This window comes from Rhodnius prolixus, unplaced genomic scaffold (genome assembly GCF_049639745.1).
Source record: "Rhodnius prolixus isolate KJV_2025 unplaced genomic scaffold, Rpr scaffold_9, whole genome shotgun sequence".
Classification (NCBI taxonomy): domain Eukaryota; kingdom Metazoa; phylum Arthropoda; class Insecta; order Hemiptera; family Reduviidae; genus Rhodnius; species Rhodnius prolixus.
Genome location: NW_027411604.1, coordinates 21,671,464 through 21,689,078, shown reverse-complemented (window position 1 = coordinate 21,689,078; position 17,615 = coordinate 21,671,464). Strand labels below are relative to the sequence as shown.

General features: G+C 32.4%; 1 protein-coding gene across 1 annotated transcript; it reads left to right on the top strand.

Moving 5' to 3' along the window:
• Positions 1 to 17,527, top strand: Vps8 (vacuolar protein sorting 8). Its single transcript, XM_074127801.1, has 23 exons — positions 1 to 193; positions 277 to 396; positions 519 to 698; positions 900 to 1,193; positions 2,263 to 2,481; positions 2,579 to 2,758; positions 3,480 to 3,731; positions 4,988 to 5,122; positions 7,239 to 7,352; positions 7,849 to 7,961; positions 8,337 to 8,496; positions 9,521 to 9,698; positions 12,560 to 12,755; positions 13,118 to 13,256; positions 13,334 to 13,560; positions 13,866 to 14,025; positions 14,566 to 14,690; positions 14,784 to 14,910; positions 14,986 to 15,099; positions 15,185 to 15,311; positions 15,585 to 15,695; positions 15,817 to 15,994; positions 16,890 to 17,527. Exons 1-23 carry the CDS (start codon positions 125 to 127, stop codon positions 16,960 to 16,962), a joined length of 3,591 nt encoding a protein of 1,196 aa, XP_073983902.1. The 5' UTR covers positions 1 to 124; the 3' UTR covers positions 16,963 to 17,527.
• The last annotated feature ends 88 nt before the right edge of the window (positions 17,528 to 17,615 follow it).

Below are 17,615 nucleotides of genomic sequence, written 5' to 3'. Positions count from 1 at the left end.
CTACTGCCAGGAGTTTATAATCTTTGTTATCCTCAACAAGCATCAACGCTGAACAGTATGTGTTAAAAAGATATTTTAATTACCGGAACTACTGTCCCTTCGTTAAATATGAAAAACTGATGAAATGAGTACAAACGGGGACTTAGATTCCGGTATATTAGTTCCTGACCTTTTAGACCTTGATTTATCCGAGGTAGTTTTTTACTGGTTTACATATAACTTTTTTGTAGTGTTTATTGGCTTAAATTTGTCAATAACCATTTAATTTTTTTATAGCTAGATGATAAAGAATATACTATACCACCTCCTACTAGACCCAACTTAAAAAATCCGCTGAACGATGACGAGTCTTCTTTAGTTAGTGAAGAAGACTTACCAAGTTATCTTCCACATGATGTAAGTTTCTAATTTAATTATTGCTATTTTATCCTGCTATTTAGCTTAATTAGAAGCTACGAGTAGAGAATAAAATAGTAAAATATAATTTATGTTGTTAGTAATTCCATCTTAATTCATAGGGTGCACATAAAAATGATCAAGGAGAGACCGGTTCGGTTAGCAGCGTGGGAAGTCGTGGTGGAATTAGTAGCAGTGGTTTGACAAACAGTACATCTGCCCATAAACGACAGGTCCCTTCAGCGAGTATTCTTAGACACGTTATTCTAAGGGCTGTCTCATCACAACTTCAGGCAGATTCAGTAAGTAGTAAAAGATGTTTCGTTAGAGTAGAAATCAATAAAATATACCTACTGGTAATCCAAAAGTGAGAAAATGTGGTCGAGGTATATTTCATAAATACTATTTCTTAAGAAATTATACTTTCTAAAAAAAATTAAAGTAGATTAAATAATTATTCTTATTGTAAAGAAGGAACTTTCATTTGCCCTTTTGCTTTCTAGGATTCTCCCTCGATTGGAAGCCCATCAGCAATGTGTGTAGGTAGCCTTATTGGGATAGGAACAACTCACAGTACAGTGCTCTGCTTTGATGGTTCACAACGCCTTCGTTGGCGTCATGATGCCGATCGAGACAATGGTGCTTGCACAGCTGTATCTTTAAATCCTGATTGCACACGTATGTTAGCCGGCTTTGCTAGGGGACTTGTTCTAATGATGGATGCTGCGGATGCCAAAATTCTTAGAGTAATCCCACCTGATGCACATACATATTCTACTGCTGTTGTACATATTAAGGTAAAATATTATTATTGAACCTCAAATGATCTAGATCTTGAAAATTTGTAAATATTTCTGAAGATATCCAAAAGCAAATATAAATAAACATAAAGGTTAAAGGAGAAATTTACCATTCTTCTGATTTCTAACTGACTCCTTAGCCGTGCAACCCATTGCTATGTTCTGGCCTGCTCAAGAATTTCACGCCATTTCACTCTTTCCTCTAGCTGCGAGCCACCATTCCTTGCCATAAATTAGTTGTCTTGTATCATTCACGACACTATCCAGCAATCTTATTTTTGCCTGCCCTTCACAGACACGTCAACTGGATGTATTTGACAATATCCACTTACACATATAATCTTGCCAGTTCCTTCAAAGACAATAAGCTTTTGCTCCGTCGCTTTGGCATCAGCTTCACACATCAGTACTTAGCACTTCATAAATTCAGGCTTTTTATACATCTCGAATCTGTAACATTTATCGGTGGCTATGAGCCTCTGTTTTACCTCCTTTTGACATCAATATCCGCCGTTATCGCATATACCAGGTATTTAAACACGCGAACCCTGTCGCAGTTATATTCTTAAACCAGGATGCATGTGCTATGTTCTCTCGTATCCGTTGTAAGATGCTTGGTCTTACTAACCACTAGTTCCACAGTTCTTGCAGCCCGATCCAAGGTAATAAAAGTTCCTTTTATACAGTTAATAACCTACCAAATATGCAAACGTCATCGGCGTATACTAGGATTTATACTCTTTTTGAAGTGTGTAATCATGGTTTCAGTTCATTCAAGTAAGTTAAACATTATTAGATAAGTGTGAAGTTATTTTGAAAATCAACAAAACAATTGGCATTGTAATGGTAAAACATTTGTAAAAATGTATAATCCATATCAGAACAGTCTTTTTAAGAAGAAATTAACATCAGAGTCTAGAAGGAAAGAGGAAATAATTTTCACTTCTTATACATATATATATATATTTGATTTACTTTTGTAGGTCCTGTACAAGAGATTTAAACAAGGCCTTTCTAATTAAACTTATTTGAATATGTTAAAAGCTAATTATTGGCGTATTGTTAGTTCACAGATAGTCCTTCATTGGCTTTGCTAAGTGATAGCGGTGGTTCAGTTTTTGAAATTGGCTTGAAGCGATTGCTTGGCGTACGATCATGGGATTGCAAATGTGTATTCTCAGGTAGCAGAGGAGAAGTAGTTGCCTTGGAACCTTTGTTATTGTACAATTTACCCACCCATCCTCTTGCTGGTTATGTTATAGTAGCAATGGCAACTCTTTCAAAGGTGAAGATGCATTTATATTCATAGTTAAGTTTATGAAAGGTAATTCTTTCAGGGAGAAGTTGTTCATCTATATAATATTTTTTTGTATTTGTTGTAGGTCCTCTTAGTGAGTTTGAGACCACACACTCGATTGTTGTTCACTCAGCTTCTCCGATCTACATCTACCTCCTTACCATTATTATCGTGGCAGTTTGTTGTAATACAAGTGGCTGACACCTCCAGAGTTATGGACCCAGTACTAGCTGTTGCAAGAAATGATACTGTCTATTTTTATCAAGTAATTTTGTTTTGCTATAGTTTTTCGTACTTTTAAAAAAACTGCTAAATTTCAAAACACCTTCTACTTGGTAACAGTTAAAAATATCAGTTATCATTCGTTCTGAGTAATATTTGACTGACGTACAGATTTCGAAGGACTGAAATTGGCCTACCAGAATAGTAATAGTCATTATGAACTATTTCTGTGGTCCCCAAGGTTTCACTTGATATTTAAGAGTATGGTAATGGTATAGGTATGCAACTATTAACTATTTTTATGTACTTGGGTTCTCATTTTACCTTGCTGCTATATCCTGGAAAGTCTTGTTTTTATGTGATTATTCAAGCAAATGAGGCGCAAAGGACAAGTGAATTAGAAGTAGACATGTTATCCAATGCACTTGGTCGTAAAAATATAAAGTTGCGGGTTGAATATTTGTATCAATAAGATTTTAAAAAATAAGTTAAGCAAAACACTACTCAAAAAATTTACTCATTTTAAATGTGCAAGTTCAACGAGAAAACAGTACTCCCTAACTGCTTATTCTTCATTTCATTAGAATTTTGTATTTAACAATTGATTTTTTATAATTAGAAGAGAAACTACTTTACTAACATTATTTTATTTTTCAAAATATCGTACAATATCTAGTGTAGCTTTTTAACAATAAAACTGGAACATTTTAAAGTCATATGAACTTTAAAAATTGATTTAAAATTACCTTTTATTCTTTTTTCAGATTAGTTTGGAAAGAAGTGGTCGTATTTCATGTCATGGTTTGCAGTCGGTCAGCCTACCCTATACCCTATTATCTTGTAGATGGCTTACATCTCGTACAGTAGCTTTGGTAGATACTAATGAAACATTACATCTATTAGATGTTCGAACAAAACAAGAGCTTGAAACTTTAGATCTTTCAATAGTTGATCTTGTCTATAATTCAGCAGCATTTAAAGGATTAGCCACTGGCGGAAATGTCAGCAAAGCAATGGTAAAACTAATGTCTATAACTATTGAATTCAGATACAACATTTTCAATCATTATTAGCGATTCCAGCTTCCTGAGGAATATCTTCTGTTTGTTGACATGTACTTTTATATAAATTTTATCATTGTTATAACTCTAATATTGATTGGGTATGTTTAATGGTCAGTAAGTGTATTTATTTTACTCCAAAAAAAATGGTATTTTTAAATTTAAGAAACGTAATACCAAGCACCTGCCAAGACATATCACAAAAAACTCTTCTACTTAGTTGAAAGTTATCGTTCGGAGTTCAGAGGATTATACATACAGTATATGTATATGTATATGCTCACTCACTAACTGAAGATTGGCTTGAACATGTGCAACATCCAAATCTAATAACGAATTCGGAGGGTAATGAATATCTTTAATTCTGGAAAATTCTGAAAAAAACTTTGTATAATACTCAAGGTACCTAACATTGATGGTAATTTTGGTGAATGACTAACAGGTTGTCCTGACACCGTTAGAAGATCACCTTAACATTAGAATCAATTACTATTCAAGGTGACTACGTTCGGAAGACCATCGTCTCTTTTAGCAAGAGATCCTAAATTATTGGTTTTTTAACGATTAAGTTTATAGCTCGCCATATAATTATTTCTAACACGTTTTTTGATTAGTTAGTGTGTCTGAGGCATGGCGTCTCTAGTTTGAGAAGTCCATGGCTAATCCGAAAAATAATAGCTCAATTAAGGCAACGTACGTTTTGAAGAAAAATGTTCTTAAAGAACTTATTCTTTGTAAGCAAATAAAGTTTATTACGTTCAGAATTCTAATTTTACAGTTTTTAAAGGATGTGCGCCTTCAGCACAAGCATATATGATCATTCGGTATCTTTTTAGTTCTGAACTCGGTTGCCAATAAAGATTTACAAGGAAAGAGAATGTGTTAATGGTTAGAAAAGCAATAAAACAGTTGATTCATTGCTTTTGCCCAGTTTTTGAATTTTGTTTTTGTATATTTTAATGCTTTCTGACAAAAACAGAATGTTACTATTATACTTACTTAATCTCTGGCCGTCACAGCCCGTGAAGTTTCTGTGTCTCAGCCACTTTTGCATTTTGTGGCCTCTCACGACAAGTATTTACAGCTACTATCATTCTACAGTTTAACATAATCTCACTAACAATATAATTTGAATTGCTATTGTTAATTCATAATTCTATTATTAATTTTCTTGTCCTGTAATTTTAAATTCAAGAAATATTAAATTTTAGGCAGTAGCAGGGCAAAGAGCTGTTTATAATTCTATTCATAGTTTTGGAAATCAGTTACTGCTACTTGGAAATAAGAGTTTGCACGTTATTTCTATTAGATTTTGGGCAGAGAGAATAGATAGTCTAATTAGAGAGGTATGTACTAACATGTTGCATTTTATTATATCTTCTATTACACCACTTATACAATTAAGCGTTTTTAAACGTTCCACATATGAACCCGCCCATGTAGATGTAATACATAATTTTTTTTTGTAGTGATAATTAAAAAATAAATCGCAATAATAATAATAATAAACTTTTTTCGAAATCTAATAAGTTTCAGTACTATTCTTCGCCTTATTGAAATAAAATATCTTTAAATATTTAAATGTTCCAGCAAGAAGTATTTTTTACTCCGTTTAGCATCTCTGTGCATTCTCAGATAAATCTCGCCCCCTTTTATCTAATTACAATTTTCAATTTTAAAAAAAATCTTGCTAATTTATAGATATATACAGTGACTCCCATTAATATTGGGACACCTATTACAAAATGATTTAAAAGGAAAATGAAAACAACATACAAAAGTTTGGATTGTTTTTTTTTTTTTAAATAACATTAGCAACATCTGTACAAATTGTATATAAGTATAAATCGATGAAATTCCAAACTGTTAGGTAGCACTTTTTGAAAAATTGTGAAATAAGGCTCTCAAAAATATTGGGACACCAGAAGTGCTAGAGTTTAAATGTTCAATATTTAAAATCTCCTACTATTTAATATTTGGTTGGTAATAATTTAATAATTGCTTTTTGACTTCAATAGCCCTCAAACGATCAGGCATAGGTGAAACAAGTTTTTGGTTAATTCAGGTGGTGTTTTTTTCCCATTCTTCCAGGAAACATCGTTGTAATTCATTTTTGTTAGATATTACTCGTTTATTTACAGCACTAGCTAAATATTGCCATAAATCTTCAATGGGATTAAGACCTGGAGACTGCGGTGAGGTTTGGAATACTTTTGGGCAATTAGATAACAGTCACTGGCGTATCACCCAAGCCGTAGGTTTGGGGTCGTTCTCTTGGTAGAATTTAAAAGACCCTAAAATACCCAATTTTTGCGCATTTTTTTCAAATTATTTTTTAATATATTACTATAAACCATTTTGTCCATCACTCCATCAACAAACATTAATTCTCCAAATCCTGATGCGGACATCTAGCCCCAAACCATAACTGACCCACCTCCACCCGGTGGTGCAGCTTTAAAACCCTTTAAAGTTGGCTGTAAATTCTTCTTTTCGAGTTCAGCATTCGCTTTCCTCCAGACCATATCCCTTCCATCTGGCTAAAAAATATTAAATTTTGATTCATCGCTATAGTATATCATTCCAAAATTCACTATTTTCATTAAAATATTTTTCGGCAAATTTCACTCTCTTAGCACGATTTATCTTACTGACAAAAGGATTCTTCCAGGCTACTCTACCATGATAGTCGAGTTTTCTTAGCACTCTCCGAACAGTTTCTGCTCCATTTTTGCTCTCTGAACATGTCAAAAATTTCACATTGAAGTTTTGGAGCACTAAGTCGGTGATCTTTTCTAATTCTTTTAAAATTTAACGCTGCTCTCTGCTGCTCTCTCTCAGAGAGCAGTCGAGGACGGCCTTTTTGTGGGATTGAAACAATTCTTTTTCTTTTTGGTAACGCTGAATGATGTTCCACACAGTAGATGTTTTAGGTCCGATCAGTTTTTCCGTCTCTCTAACACTTTTTATTGTCTTTGTGCAAAGAAATTACAATTTTTCTTTGTTCAATCGTTGTATTTGTATTTTTGCGCGACATGTTATACGTAGCTTGATTTATATAAACTAATTTAATTATTAATTTCATATTGAATATATGCTTAAGGTATATATTTACAAATTGTATAAATATTCGGGCAAAACCTTGGACAAACTATAAATTATAATAGTGTCCCAATATTTATGAGAGGTAGAATTTGCACTTATTATTATATATATTTTTTTTAATCTACCAAAACATTTTTATGTACCTATTTAAATAGTTTTTATTTAATTAATAGTAATTATAAAATGAAATGAATTTATAAAAATTTGAATAAATGGGTGCCACTTTTAATTTTCGTCAATTTTGAACTTCTGTATGTACTGTCCCAATATTAATGGGAATCACTGTATCTGGCGTTAATGTATACAAAATTTGTAAGTTCCTTAGCTAATCCTTAATTGTAGAAAATAAATTATCAGTGTAGGTACGAAGATGCCTTAAAACTCTCGATGGATTTTTATGAAGAACGAGGGAAAGCTGTTCTTGGTTTAAGAGGAACTAGGGAAGTAAGGCAGAAACTAGTAAAGGAAAAGGTAAATAATGTTGTTAAATTTAATTTGATTGATTATTACTAGTAAATGTTCTAAACCTCTATTTCTTGAAATTACTGTTGGCCTCATTTATACTTAATTTATCACAAAATTGTGAAAAATAATAAAAAAGAAAGCAAAAATTTGGCCAATTCATTAGTTTTGATGTGAAGGTTTTATTACTATCAGCCACCGTGTTGTAACTTATCTTATCTTGAAAATTTGTACTGCTGATTTAGCAAGACAAGTGTGAGTCGGAAACATTGTTAAATTCAAATTCTCTACAACATACTGATCAGTTAATCAGCTTTTGATGATGGATAAAAGAAAGTCCAAAACAGAAAAGAATAAAAAAACATGCGCGCTAAGACGAATAAAATGAGCAATATTATCCAACACTCCTGACCTTACCACGTTTTCAACAAAATTATTTTTACAGTACATTTTAAATTTAATTTATATTTTTAACATGCTATATCTAGATAATCGTTGTCCACAGGTTATAGAAACATTGGAAAAATTTGTGGATGCAATTATCGACGGAACGATTTTTGTCAATATGCAAGAGGCACTTCCCATTGTTATTGACCATTGCTTAGATTTGGAACAAACGTAAGTTTTTATTTGATTTTTTTTTTAATTAAGATTCAATTTACTTCCTAAAAAACTTTTTCATTAATATTCAGGAAAACAACCTTTCGTTTTGGGATTCCTTGAATCACGCCTACTTTGTTCCCTGGATTGTTCAAAAGATACATTGGAAAGCGACTATCGTATTACTCTCGCTAGATTGTATAGTTACTTCACTTTCCTACCAACAAATATCATTTATTGATTTTCTCTCTACGCTCTAGCGTCACCATTTTTGGCATCACAGAACCCTACTTCCACCATCTTTTTGTTTAATAAATTATAATTTGTCCGAAAGATCTATCATATTACAAATTGTCACATACAAGTTTGTTTATTTTATTTTATTTTTTCCAGAGAACTCTTATTTGATAGACTATGGAATGGTCTAAACGAAGGTAAAGCAACTTTTTTAGAGTCTATACAAACAGCAATATTAGAGGGACGACTTACTCAGGTGCCTCCTGAAGTGATGCAAAGATTGGTTTCTTATCAGGAGGTTGATAACAGGTGGATTGTGAGTTAATTCTTTATTTATTAACTTTATTTACCGTTGTGATGGATTAGCTACTTCTAAAACTTAAGGCGTACATGCTTAGTCTAGTTTAGGAATTTAACTCAGCTTCTTAATACTCATACAGAACTCTAAAGCCTGCTATAGCTATAGAAATATTGAAGTTTTATTGATGATAGCTTTTAGTCAGTAGTGGCAAAAGAAAATCATCTTTTAGAGGCAGTTTCTTTTCTTTTTATAGTAACTCCTCGTTTTGGTAACCGATGGAGCCGTACATCAGGTTCATCAGGGGGGCTTTTGTAAATGGTTGACAAATCTAGGTAATTGTGTCATAATAATATATTTTATCACCTATTTACAATGACGCCGATAAAAAAATCGCCAATTGTACCCAAAACATAGGAGATACAACTAAGATATTAGGGTTCAAAAAAGGCTTACTCTGGTCGATAAATAACCTTCACCATAATTTAAGACCTGACGATCACTAAGTATTTAATATTCAAATTCACTGAATGCTATAATTATTCTGATCTAACATTCGAAATAAATTTTTATAGGAAACGCTAGCTTTGAATATCAAATATATGAAAGAAAAATTTTGTGCTACTTCTATCTTAGATTCAATGTTTCTTTATCAACAGTATAAGCGCTAAACTGTTCCCATGGACAATCTTTGCCTTAAGTCCTTTTCATCAGAACAATAACAGCTGAAGTCTGGTAACTTAGCAATGCTGTTTTCTAACAATTCTTGATAATCTATCAAAATTATGATTATCTTCTTTTCCATAAATACTTATGATTTTCTCATAGAAAACTTAATTTGTTTGATTACATGACTTTAGTAATATAAAGTTCTTCTTTGCTGATTTTTTCCCCCATATTATAATCATTGGTTACTGATATAAACTATGAAAGATTCAAGCTTGTATCTTTACTTGTGTTAAGATGGCCAACTTTTTTGGCATCTAGTTTATAAAACTTATTTAGCAACAAGACCCGATTCTGATGAAATCTTTTATTTTAGGAAATGGAAGAATGTGTTCAAAGAGTAGAAGTGACTTCACTTGATATAGAACAAGTTATCACGTTGTGCAGACGAGAACGTTTATACTCAGCACTAATATCAGTTTGGAATAGAGTAATGAATGATTTTACTAGTCCGCTATTTGAACTGATCCCTCTATTGGCTGTTCATATTTCAGGTGAAGATTTGAATTTATTTACAGTTCAATTTATTATCAACATAATTATTAAATTTCTTACACGCCTTAACGTAACATCATTTAGAAAATTTTACTTTCGCATTAACATTTCGAATATACATAGGGTGAAGGGACCAGTAATTGACTGGGCACCAGTAATTGACATACCAGATATAAACTGGTATTATAAGGGATATGTGCCGTTTTTAGTGGTGATTCTTTCAATTTCGTTATTGAGAAGCCTTTAGGCAGCAGTTCCAGAAAAATATTAATTATTGGAATGTTCCTTGGTATCAGTGGAAGGTTATTTGTGTTAAAAGTTCAAAATCAAGGAAAAAACAAGCCGTTGCTAAGGAGGATTGATAAGAAAATAATTTTTCTTTTTTCTTATTTTTCGTTTATTTGTTCATATATTCGTGTGGTTATCAATGTTCTGTTATAATTAGTATTACTTGTAGATTTCATTTATGTAGTTTTTTTTTAGTTATAAGAAGCATTGAGGATTAAAATGGGGCTGTCAATCACTGGTCCTTGAAACGGCAATCTGCCCAGTAATTGACATGTATGTCAATTACTAGTCCTACAGCTTTTTTGTTTGAGACCAGTGATTGACTTCCTGGGAAAATGATAAGATAGGTTGGTAAATTTTATTATAATTAAAAATTCAATACATTGTAAAATAAAATCATTGATAAAAATCGGCAACATAAAATAAATAGTAAAACTTCCAACAAAATATGTTTAAATTAATGAATTAGCAAATGTACGCCTTATTTCAAGAGGGCATGCAGAATGATTATTCTGTACAGAACAACAATGTATGAACAACAAACTGGAATAGTCGAGATCGCCGAACAGTTTCACGAGGCCAACGTGACTGATAAAAACGACGCCCACTTATCGGAGCTTGAAAATCTCTCATTCTCCCTCAGTTTTGGGTCCTTGCCACATGCCAAAGAAGAAAGGGAGGAAATGGCTGAACCATAGAATTCCATCAAATAAAACGGCCAGGGGAAAAATGAAGCTCCCTCAAGAGAAGTATCAGGGGCGAAATTAAACATAAGTGGAGAAGTTGGTGACTTAGTGATGTTACACATTACTTACTTTTTAATCTAGTTTTTTTTTCATTGATGTTTCATTTATTTATTACTGTTGTAAGTACGAATGCTTACAACCTGAGGCGGGACGCGATGAACGTGCACAGTGTATATATACATGAGCCCAAGAGGTAACTCAGTAATAATAAACAATCAAATACTGTTTAGATGCAGAAAATAAGAATGAATTACATTCAGATAGTTTGGTTTCGAAGCAAATGACACTGGCAGCACAGATCGTGGAAAATATTAGCGAAGCGCTCCAAAAGAAGGGAAGCGTAGGAGAAATTTTGTTCACTAGAAAGCACCAACAACTCGAACCCAAGGACGCGTAGATGCCATCAGAGCAACGTTATAGGCGGAATGGATAAAACAAGGATGTGACCACATAGTCTAATCGGAAGTAGAGAGTTTGGTAAAGTGAGAACCAAAAAAAAAATTCCCAAAAAGAGGTTTAAGTAACAAAATATTTAGCGGAAACTTGAAAGGATAAGAGAGCGGAAGAGTTGAGAGAAAGAGATAAAAGCGAGCCGACAGACATTGTGTACGATCTAACAAGTATGTTAGCTAATATCTCCTTGGTACTATTGAAAGTAAGGGCTGTTATTCAAATTACCTGTCTTGGCTTGGGGACTTAATTAAAACTGTCCGGTAGGACAGTTGTGTAAGGGTTGGTCGTCAAAAACTGCATAAAAAAGGGCAAAGTTGAAAAAATATTAGATTATTTAGGTTTGCCTATTTAAAAACTGATGGTAATTAATTATGAATAAGACCGATTTTTGTTATAAATCCAATTGAAAAAGTGATTTAAGTGATTTATTTAGATTTAAAAGTGATTTTGAATGCATATCTTATGTCGTTTCATGAATATATTTGTATGTCAATTACTGGTCCCACCCCATGTCAAACACTGGTTCCACCGAAAATTCGGTATGTCAATTACTGGGTCATTGACATACTTCCAAAAAAAATCATTTTTGGTTGACATAAAGATCGAATTTACTGCTTTTAAAATATTAATAAAATAAAATACATCCTACTGGAGCGGTACAATTTTACAACCTACACCTGGAGCCAAAATAACGGAAGTTATTCAACCTTAAACTCGAATTTTTTCTTAAGCAGTCAATTACTGGTCCCTTCACCCTATGTTCATTTTGAAAATAGTATATACAAATCAATTGTTCAGCCTCAAATTCTTTTTTTATCCTTGCTTATAAAAAGACATTTCGTACCTCACCAGAAACGGTCCGTGAGACTTTTTATTAGGAATAAAAAAGAATTTGTGGCCGAAATATAGCTTTATAACCTACTCATTACATTTTTTTTTTTTTTTTTTTTTTTTTTTTTTTTTTTTTTTTTTTTTTTTTTGGCGCATCAACAGCTGAGGTCATTAGCGCCCGGAGCTTTTTCCAGTGCACTGCCGGCCTCCGGACAGTGTTCTCTCGTTACAGACAACACTGTCCATCACCGGACAGTGAGCTGTAAGAAGCTCCTAGGAAGAGAAAATCTAAGGGTCAGCTGCTGGATTCGAACCCGGGACCTCCGCGTGGGGTCCAGTATGCTAACCTCATAGCTAATCCCTTCCCTCTCATTACATTTAGATATTAGCCTATAAAATCGATAAACTTTTTAGTAATTTATTTTTATACTAATTCTTTTAAAGGCCATAATTTTGATATTATTTTTATTTTTATTATTTATTTATTTTTTGAAATGTTTTGTAAATTTAACAATTAATAATTGTTGATTTTTTATTTTTAGAGGGATTACCAACTGTTGAAGGAAGGCGTTTAGGAAACTTACTTTTAGTATATGTTGCTAGTTGTTTAAGTGGCAATGCTCCATATGGCGGGACTAAGGAAAAAGCTGAGTATGCCCGTCAACAAGTAGTTAGAGCTTTGTGCTCACAACATAGTAATAATGCATCTGACGATGAAACCTGCTTTCCTTATATTAGGTAAAATTTTTAGTAATACTTTTTGGATTTGGATTTTGAATGATAGTTCTAACTTTTAAGGCTTTTAAGGCTCTTTCTTTTATGCCTTGCTTATATGTACAAAGGCTTAAATGGCTGAGTATTCGTTTTTTCGAAGTTTATCCAGGAGCCAAGAAAAGAGATGATTATTTAAAGGTGGTAAATTAGAATTATTAAAAGACAAGGATATGATATCTGCTAGTTTAAATTAAAAAAACTCCTCTTCTAGAGAAAATTTGTTAACTGCATTGTGAAAAATACCGTGAAAGACGAGTAAGAGTTTCAAATTAAAATTGTAACAATTTAAAATGTAATAACTGACTTGTACTTTTTATGCACTTTAGAGCGCTGTTGGAATTTGATACAAGAGAATTTGTGAACGCACTAGTCATGTCATTTTCAGACCTTACACTTTCTATGCAAATTAGACAAAGACTTGTGGACATAATTATACAGGTTATGAGAGAAGGTTCAAATTTTAAGGTAAATAAATACCAAAAAAACTACATTTTGTAACATTTTAAAAAATAAATATAACATTTTTTGTTTATTGTGTTCAGTGTACAGATGTTGCCTGGGTATTAGGCGTAATAGCAAACTCATCTTCTATGGGTCGTGGTCTGAGAGTGGATTCATCCCTCTACACAGATGCAGTCACTAGATTGGTAACTGAGGACTCCTGTTCTCTTCAGGACAGACAACAGGCTTTATTGCAGTTAGTTACTTCTGGTGCACTTCAACATGTTTCACATCAAGTTTTATTGGATTTAGCGAAATCTGCTGAATTGTATGTTCATTTGATTAATTTTTTTTTTTTCAGCTAATATAAAAGATTTTCATATTTTCATAGCATTTTATATTGAAAGAATTATTAAGTAGGTATTAGCCAAAAAGAGGCAGAAGAAGAACTATTGTTTACCGCTTAATTGTTAATGTTTACTTGATGAAATGAGTTTCTTAATTTTTATACTATCTGCTGGAACAAGAACGAAAATGTTCATTGTTACAAAAGTATTCGGAAGTGTTATCTTACTTAAAAGAAATTATCGTTGATTACTGTTACGAAGACTAATTAAAAATCTGATTATTTAGCTACCAAGTTTGTGCTGTACTACATGAAATGAGGGGTGAACATGAAGAAGTTTTGCGCTGTCATTTAATGGATCCTTCTAGAAGGCTTCATATATTTTCATTCATTGAACAATCGCCGCATAAATCGGTCATGGGAGTGACTCTTCCTGAAAATCTTCAGGTAAGTGAAAGAATCTCATTAGAAATTCTTTTCTAACAAAAATCAGATAGAAATGTACTAAAGTTATTAAATATAAAGTAAAGTAATCGCCTATTTTTTTGAGGCGGGGCTTAACGTCTAACTACCAATTAGGTGTCGTGGGCGGGGGCGCAAGCGCATACTTTATTATTAACATTATGTCTAACAAATAAGAAGTAGCATTACGCGAGATTTGAATAAAGCCAAGCTTCTTAACCAATAGACCAGCTCCGCCCCTAGTGATATAATGTATAAAAACTAATCAAAAACGAAGTCGCAGGAATTTCTTTCCTGGAGCTGCATCTTGCCAGAAGTTTTTGATTTGAAATGCAGCGTTTCTTTATTCAATTTTTTTAAACTACTAGAACGTTTTACAGCAATGGTCTTTCTATCATGCCAAGTACATTTTCTTTTTGAAGCTCCCCTATAGAATTGAGCTGATGACAAGGGAATCTTTTATCTCTCGAACATTCAATATATTCAGTTCCGTTTAAAACGCTCATATTATTTTTTATTCATTAGGCATTACTAGAAATTGATTGCAAGAAAACTGGGCAACTTTTGGTGCGGCATTTACCGCAGACTATACCTGAAGTTATCAGTCACTTAACAGATGAACAGCTCTTTTACTTTTTGGAAGGAATGATGTAAGTTTTTCTATAAGAACAAAAAAGAAATCTATACAAAACAAAGTAGTATTAATTTTTGTATTTTAAAAAATATTTTTGTTTAATTTGCAGTGAAGAAAGCGACCTAGACACAGAATATATGACGCGTTATGTATGCTTAATGTGCCGCTATGAGCCAGATAGAGTACTTCAAGTTGTAAAAACAAATTTTAATATTGAACTTGATCCAGCAATTAAGGTAGGGACATTAAAATTTAGCAATTAGAACGAAAACAAAATTTGTCTTGTTTCTAATTTTAGATAATAACTACAGGTTTCCCAACAAGTAGGATTGGATGAAGTTACAGCCGTTTTATTAGAAAGAAGTGGCGATTTACAAGGCGCATTCAATGTACTCCTTTCGAGATTGCAAATGGCTATTCAAAATGTGTGTTTCTATAATATATTCTAATAAAAGCATAATAAATACTTTTACGAAAATAAAAAATCATTTACGAACTCAAAATGTTTAGGGTGAAGAACGAGCGGAAAAAATGACAGAGGAACTTGTAAATCTTGCTCAAAGGGGCAATACAGTATTGGACTCTAAGACATCCTGGTTACCACTACTAATGTGTCTTCTCAAGCTAAATTCACATCGTAAGTTTTTAGTTGCTGATAATTGAGATATATATGTATTTTTTAAAAATATTAATTTTAATTTCTTCTACTTCCATCGCAGTCTTAGTAATAGTTCTAAGTATGTCACTCTCCATCAATGTAAACATAGCAGTAGTGGGGAGAAAATTCACACTATCTCAAGGATTTGTTAAAATCTATGTTAATATTTATCAGTATTTCTGTTTTAAAGTGTACTTTATTTGTTAAAAACCTGAATATGAGGACTGGCTATATTTTGTTTTTAATTGATAGATCTGCTGCAAAGAGTTCTTAGTAATGCAGACTTAAATTTGGTATCAGAACTTCATCTGCTAATGCAACATACTCAAGGGACATTAGGTGAACTTAGAGGACTTATTATGGGTAATTATAATTTACAGTTTATTATTTACTTGGTTTATTTTTTTTATACTCAACTTTTTTATTTTTCACCATTTGTTATTGGTTATGTAATGTAATTTTAAATAAAGTTTTCTTCCTTCAGGACTTTTTGTGAAATGTCGTGACCAAAGACGTATGCTCGAAGCAACAAAACGTTTACATATGAGTGGACTACACGGAGAATTAGCTGCTGCTGTTAAAATTGCTAGAATGGGTTGTGCTGCACCTGATGTTTGTAAAATATGTAGTGGGCCGTTCTTTGATAAAATGTGTCTTTTCAGGTAAGAAATATTTGCGGTAAAAAATGCTTTTGAAAATTGTGCTGTAGCCTGTGATGAACAATGAATCAAAATATTGTTCAAATAGGCGTTAAAAGACATGAGAATATCAGTTATTAACAAATGATGATTTAACCTAAAAACTGTTACCTATATGTACGGTGACCATACGTCCTTTACTGAAGAAGATATTCCTTTATTTCACTGCTCTGTCCTCTAACTTTATTTATTTTCTAAAATAGGCCTTTTGTCCTTTTTTTGTAAGGTCGACGCAAAGTTAAAAAATAAATAAAAAATAATATATTGAACAAGTCAGTTTCGGTACACCAGTGTTGTCATCGGGTCGCGCGCCATTGAGCTCGGTAGTGCAGTGAGTCGTCAACCAACGGCCCTTTGACAATTCCTCGGGGGAGGACACACTTACGGGGATTTTAGTGATAGTTTTTTTACTTCTTAGTTGGTGGATGATACATTTGGAGCGTTGGTGAGCATACTTCGTTATAACTTACGAATTTTATAAGGTATAATTTATTCTTCGACATGTCCTTTATTTTCTCCCCAAAAAAAACCTAGGTCACCATACCTGTATGCGAAGTTTAATCCTTAAATCGAAATGCCACTTATTATTTACTATTCTTCGCACTTATTTGAAATTGGTGCATTCATACGAGTTTATAAAAAAAGTAATGACATACAGGTTTCACTGATCTATGTAAGTCCTACCAATTTTCAAAATCTAACTTTGAATATAAATAAAAGTCATGGTAATAAATGGTCACTTTTTGGAATTCTTGTCATTTCAGCCTAGTAATGTAGATATCAATCGAATTGTAGGTTAAAAAAACCCAATTAACCTTTTTTTTTTGCTTAAATTAACTTTTTTTTCTTGTGTTAAAAGGTGCGGTCATGGTTACCATGCAGATTGCATTCAGCCCTTAAGTAGTCGATGTATTGATTGCAACAAGGAATAAAATCTGACAATTTAATAGACTGTTAGAGTAATGTTACCTCTGTGATTTTTGGCAAGTTTAACTAATTCTCTTTTTCCATGAACGAACAATATTTTAGTTCATAACCATAAACATCTTAGTAAAGAGAAATTGACTTATTTTGAAGGAAGAGAATAGAAACCAAATAATACAAATTGGGAAGTAAAAAGTGTGTATAAAACAAGGGAAAGCGATAATAACCTATGAATGCTAGTCTTTCTTCTAAAACTTATGGCAAGATGGCAGATGAAAAGTTTTGTCGTTGAATTTTTATTTACCTTCCTCAAAGAAGTTTATGCAAAATTGTGATTAAATTAAGTGAATATTGAGTACATTGAACAGTTAAGAGTAGTCTATGTTTAATTATATTTGAATAGTTGATTGGAACAGAACTTTCTTACTTGTTACGACTACAGGGAAATGTTATTGTTTCCAATCAAACGTTCTTTATTACGTTTAGCATATCTAAAATTAAATAACCTTCCATAATATGATAATTTTGTTTATTTAAGTTGATGTTGTAAATATTTATTATAACTTATCGCAATCCAGCAGACATTAAGAAATAATTCCAGACTTTTCCTTTAGTTAAAAAGTTTAGTAACAAGTTTTAGTCATAATACTTTTCCTTTTAT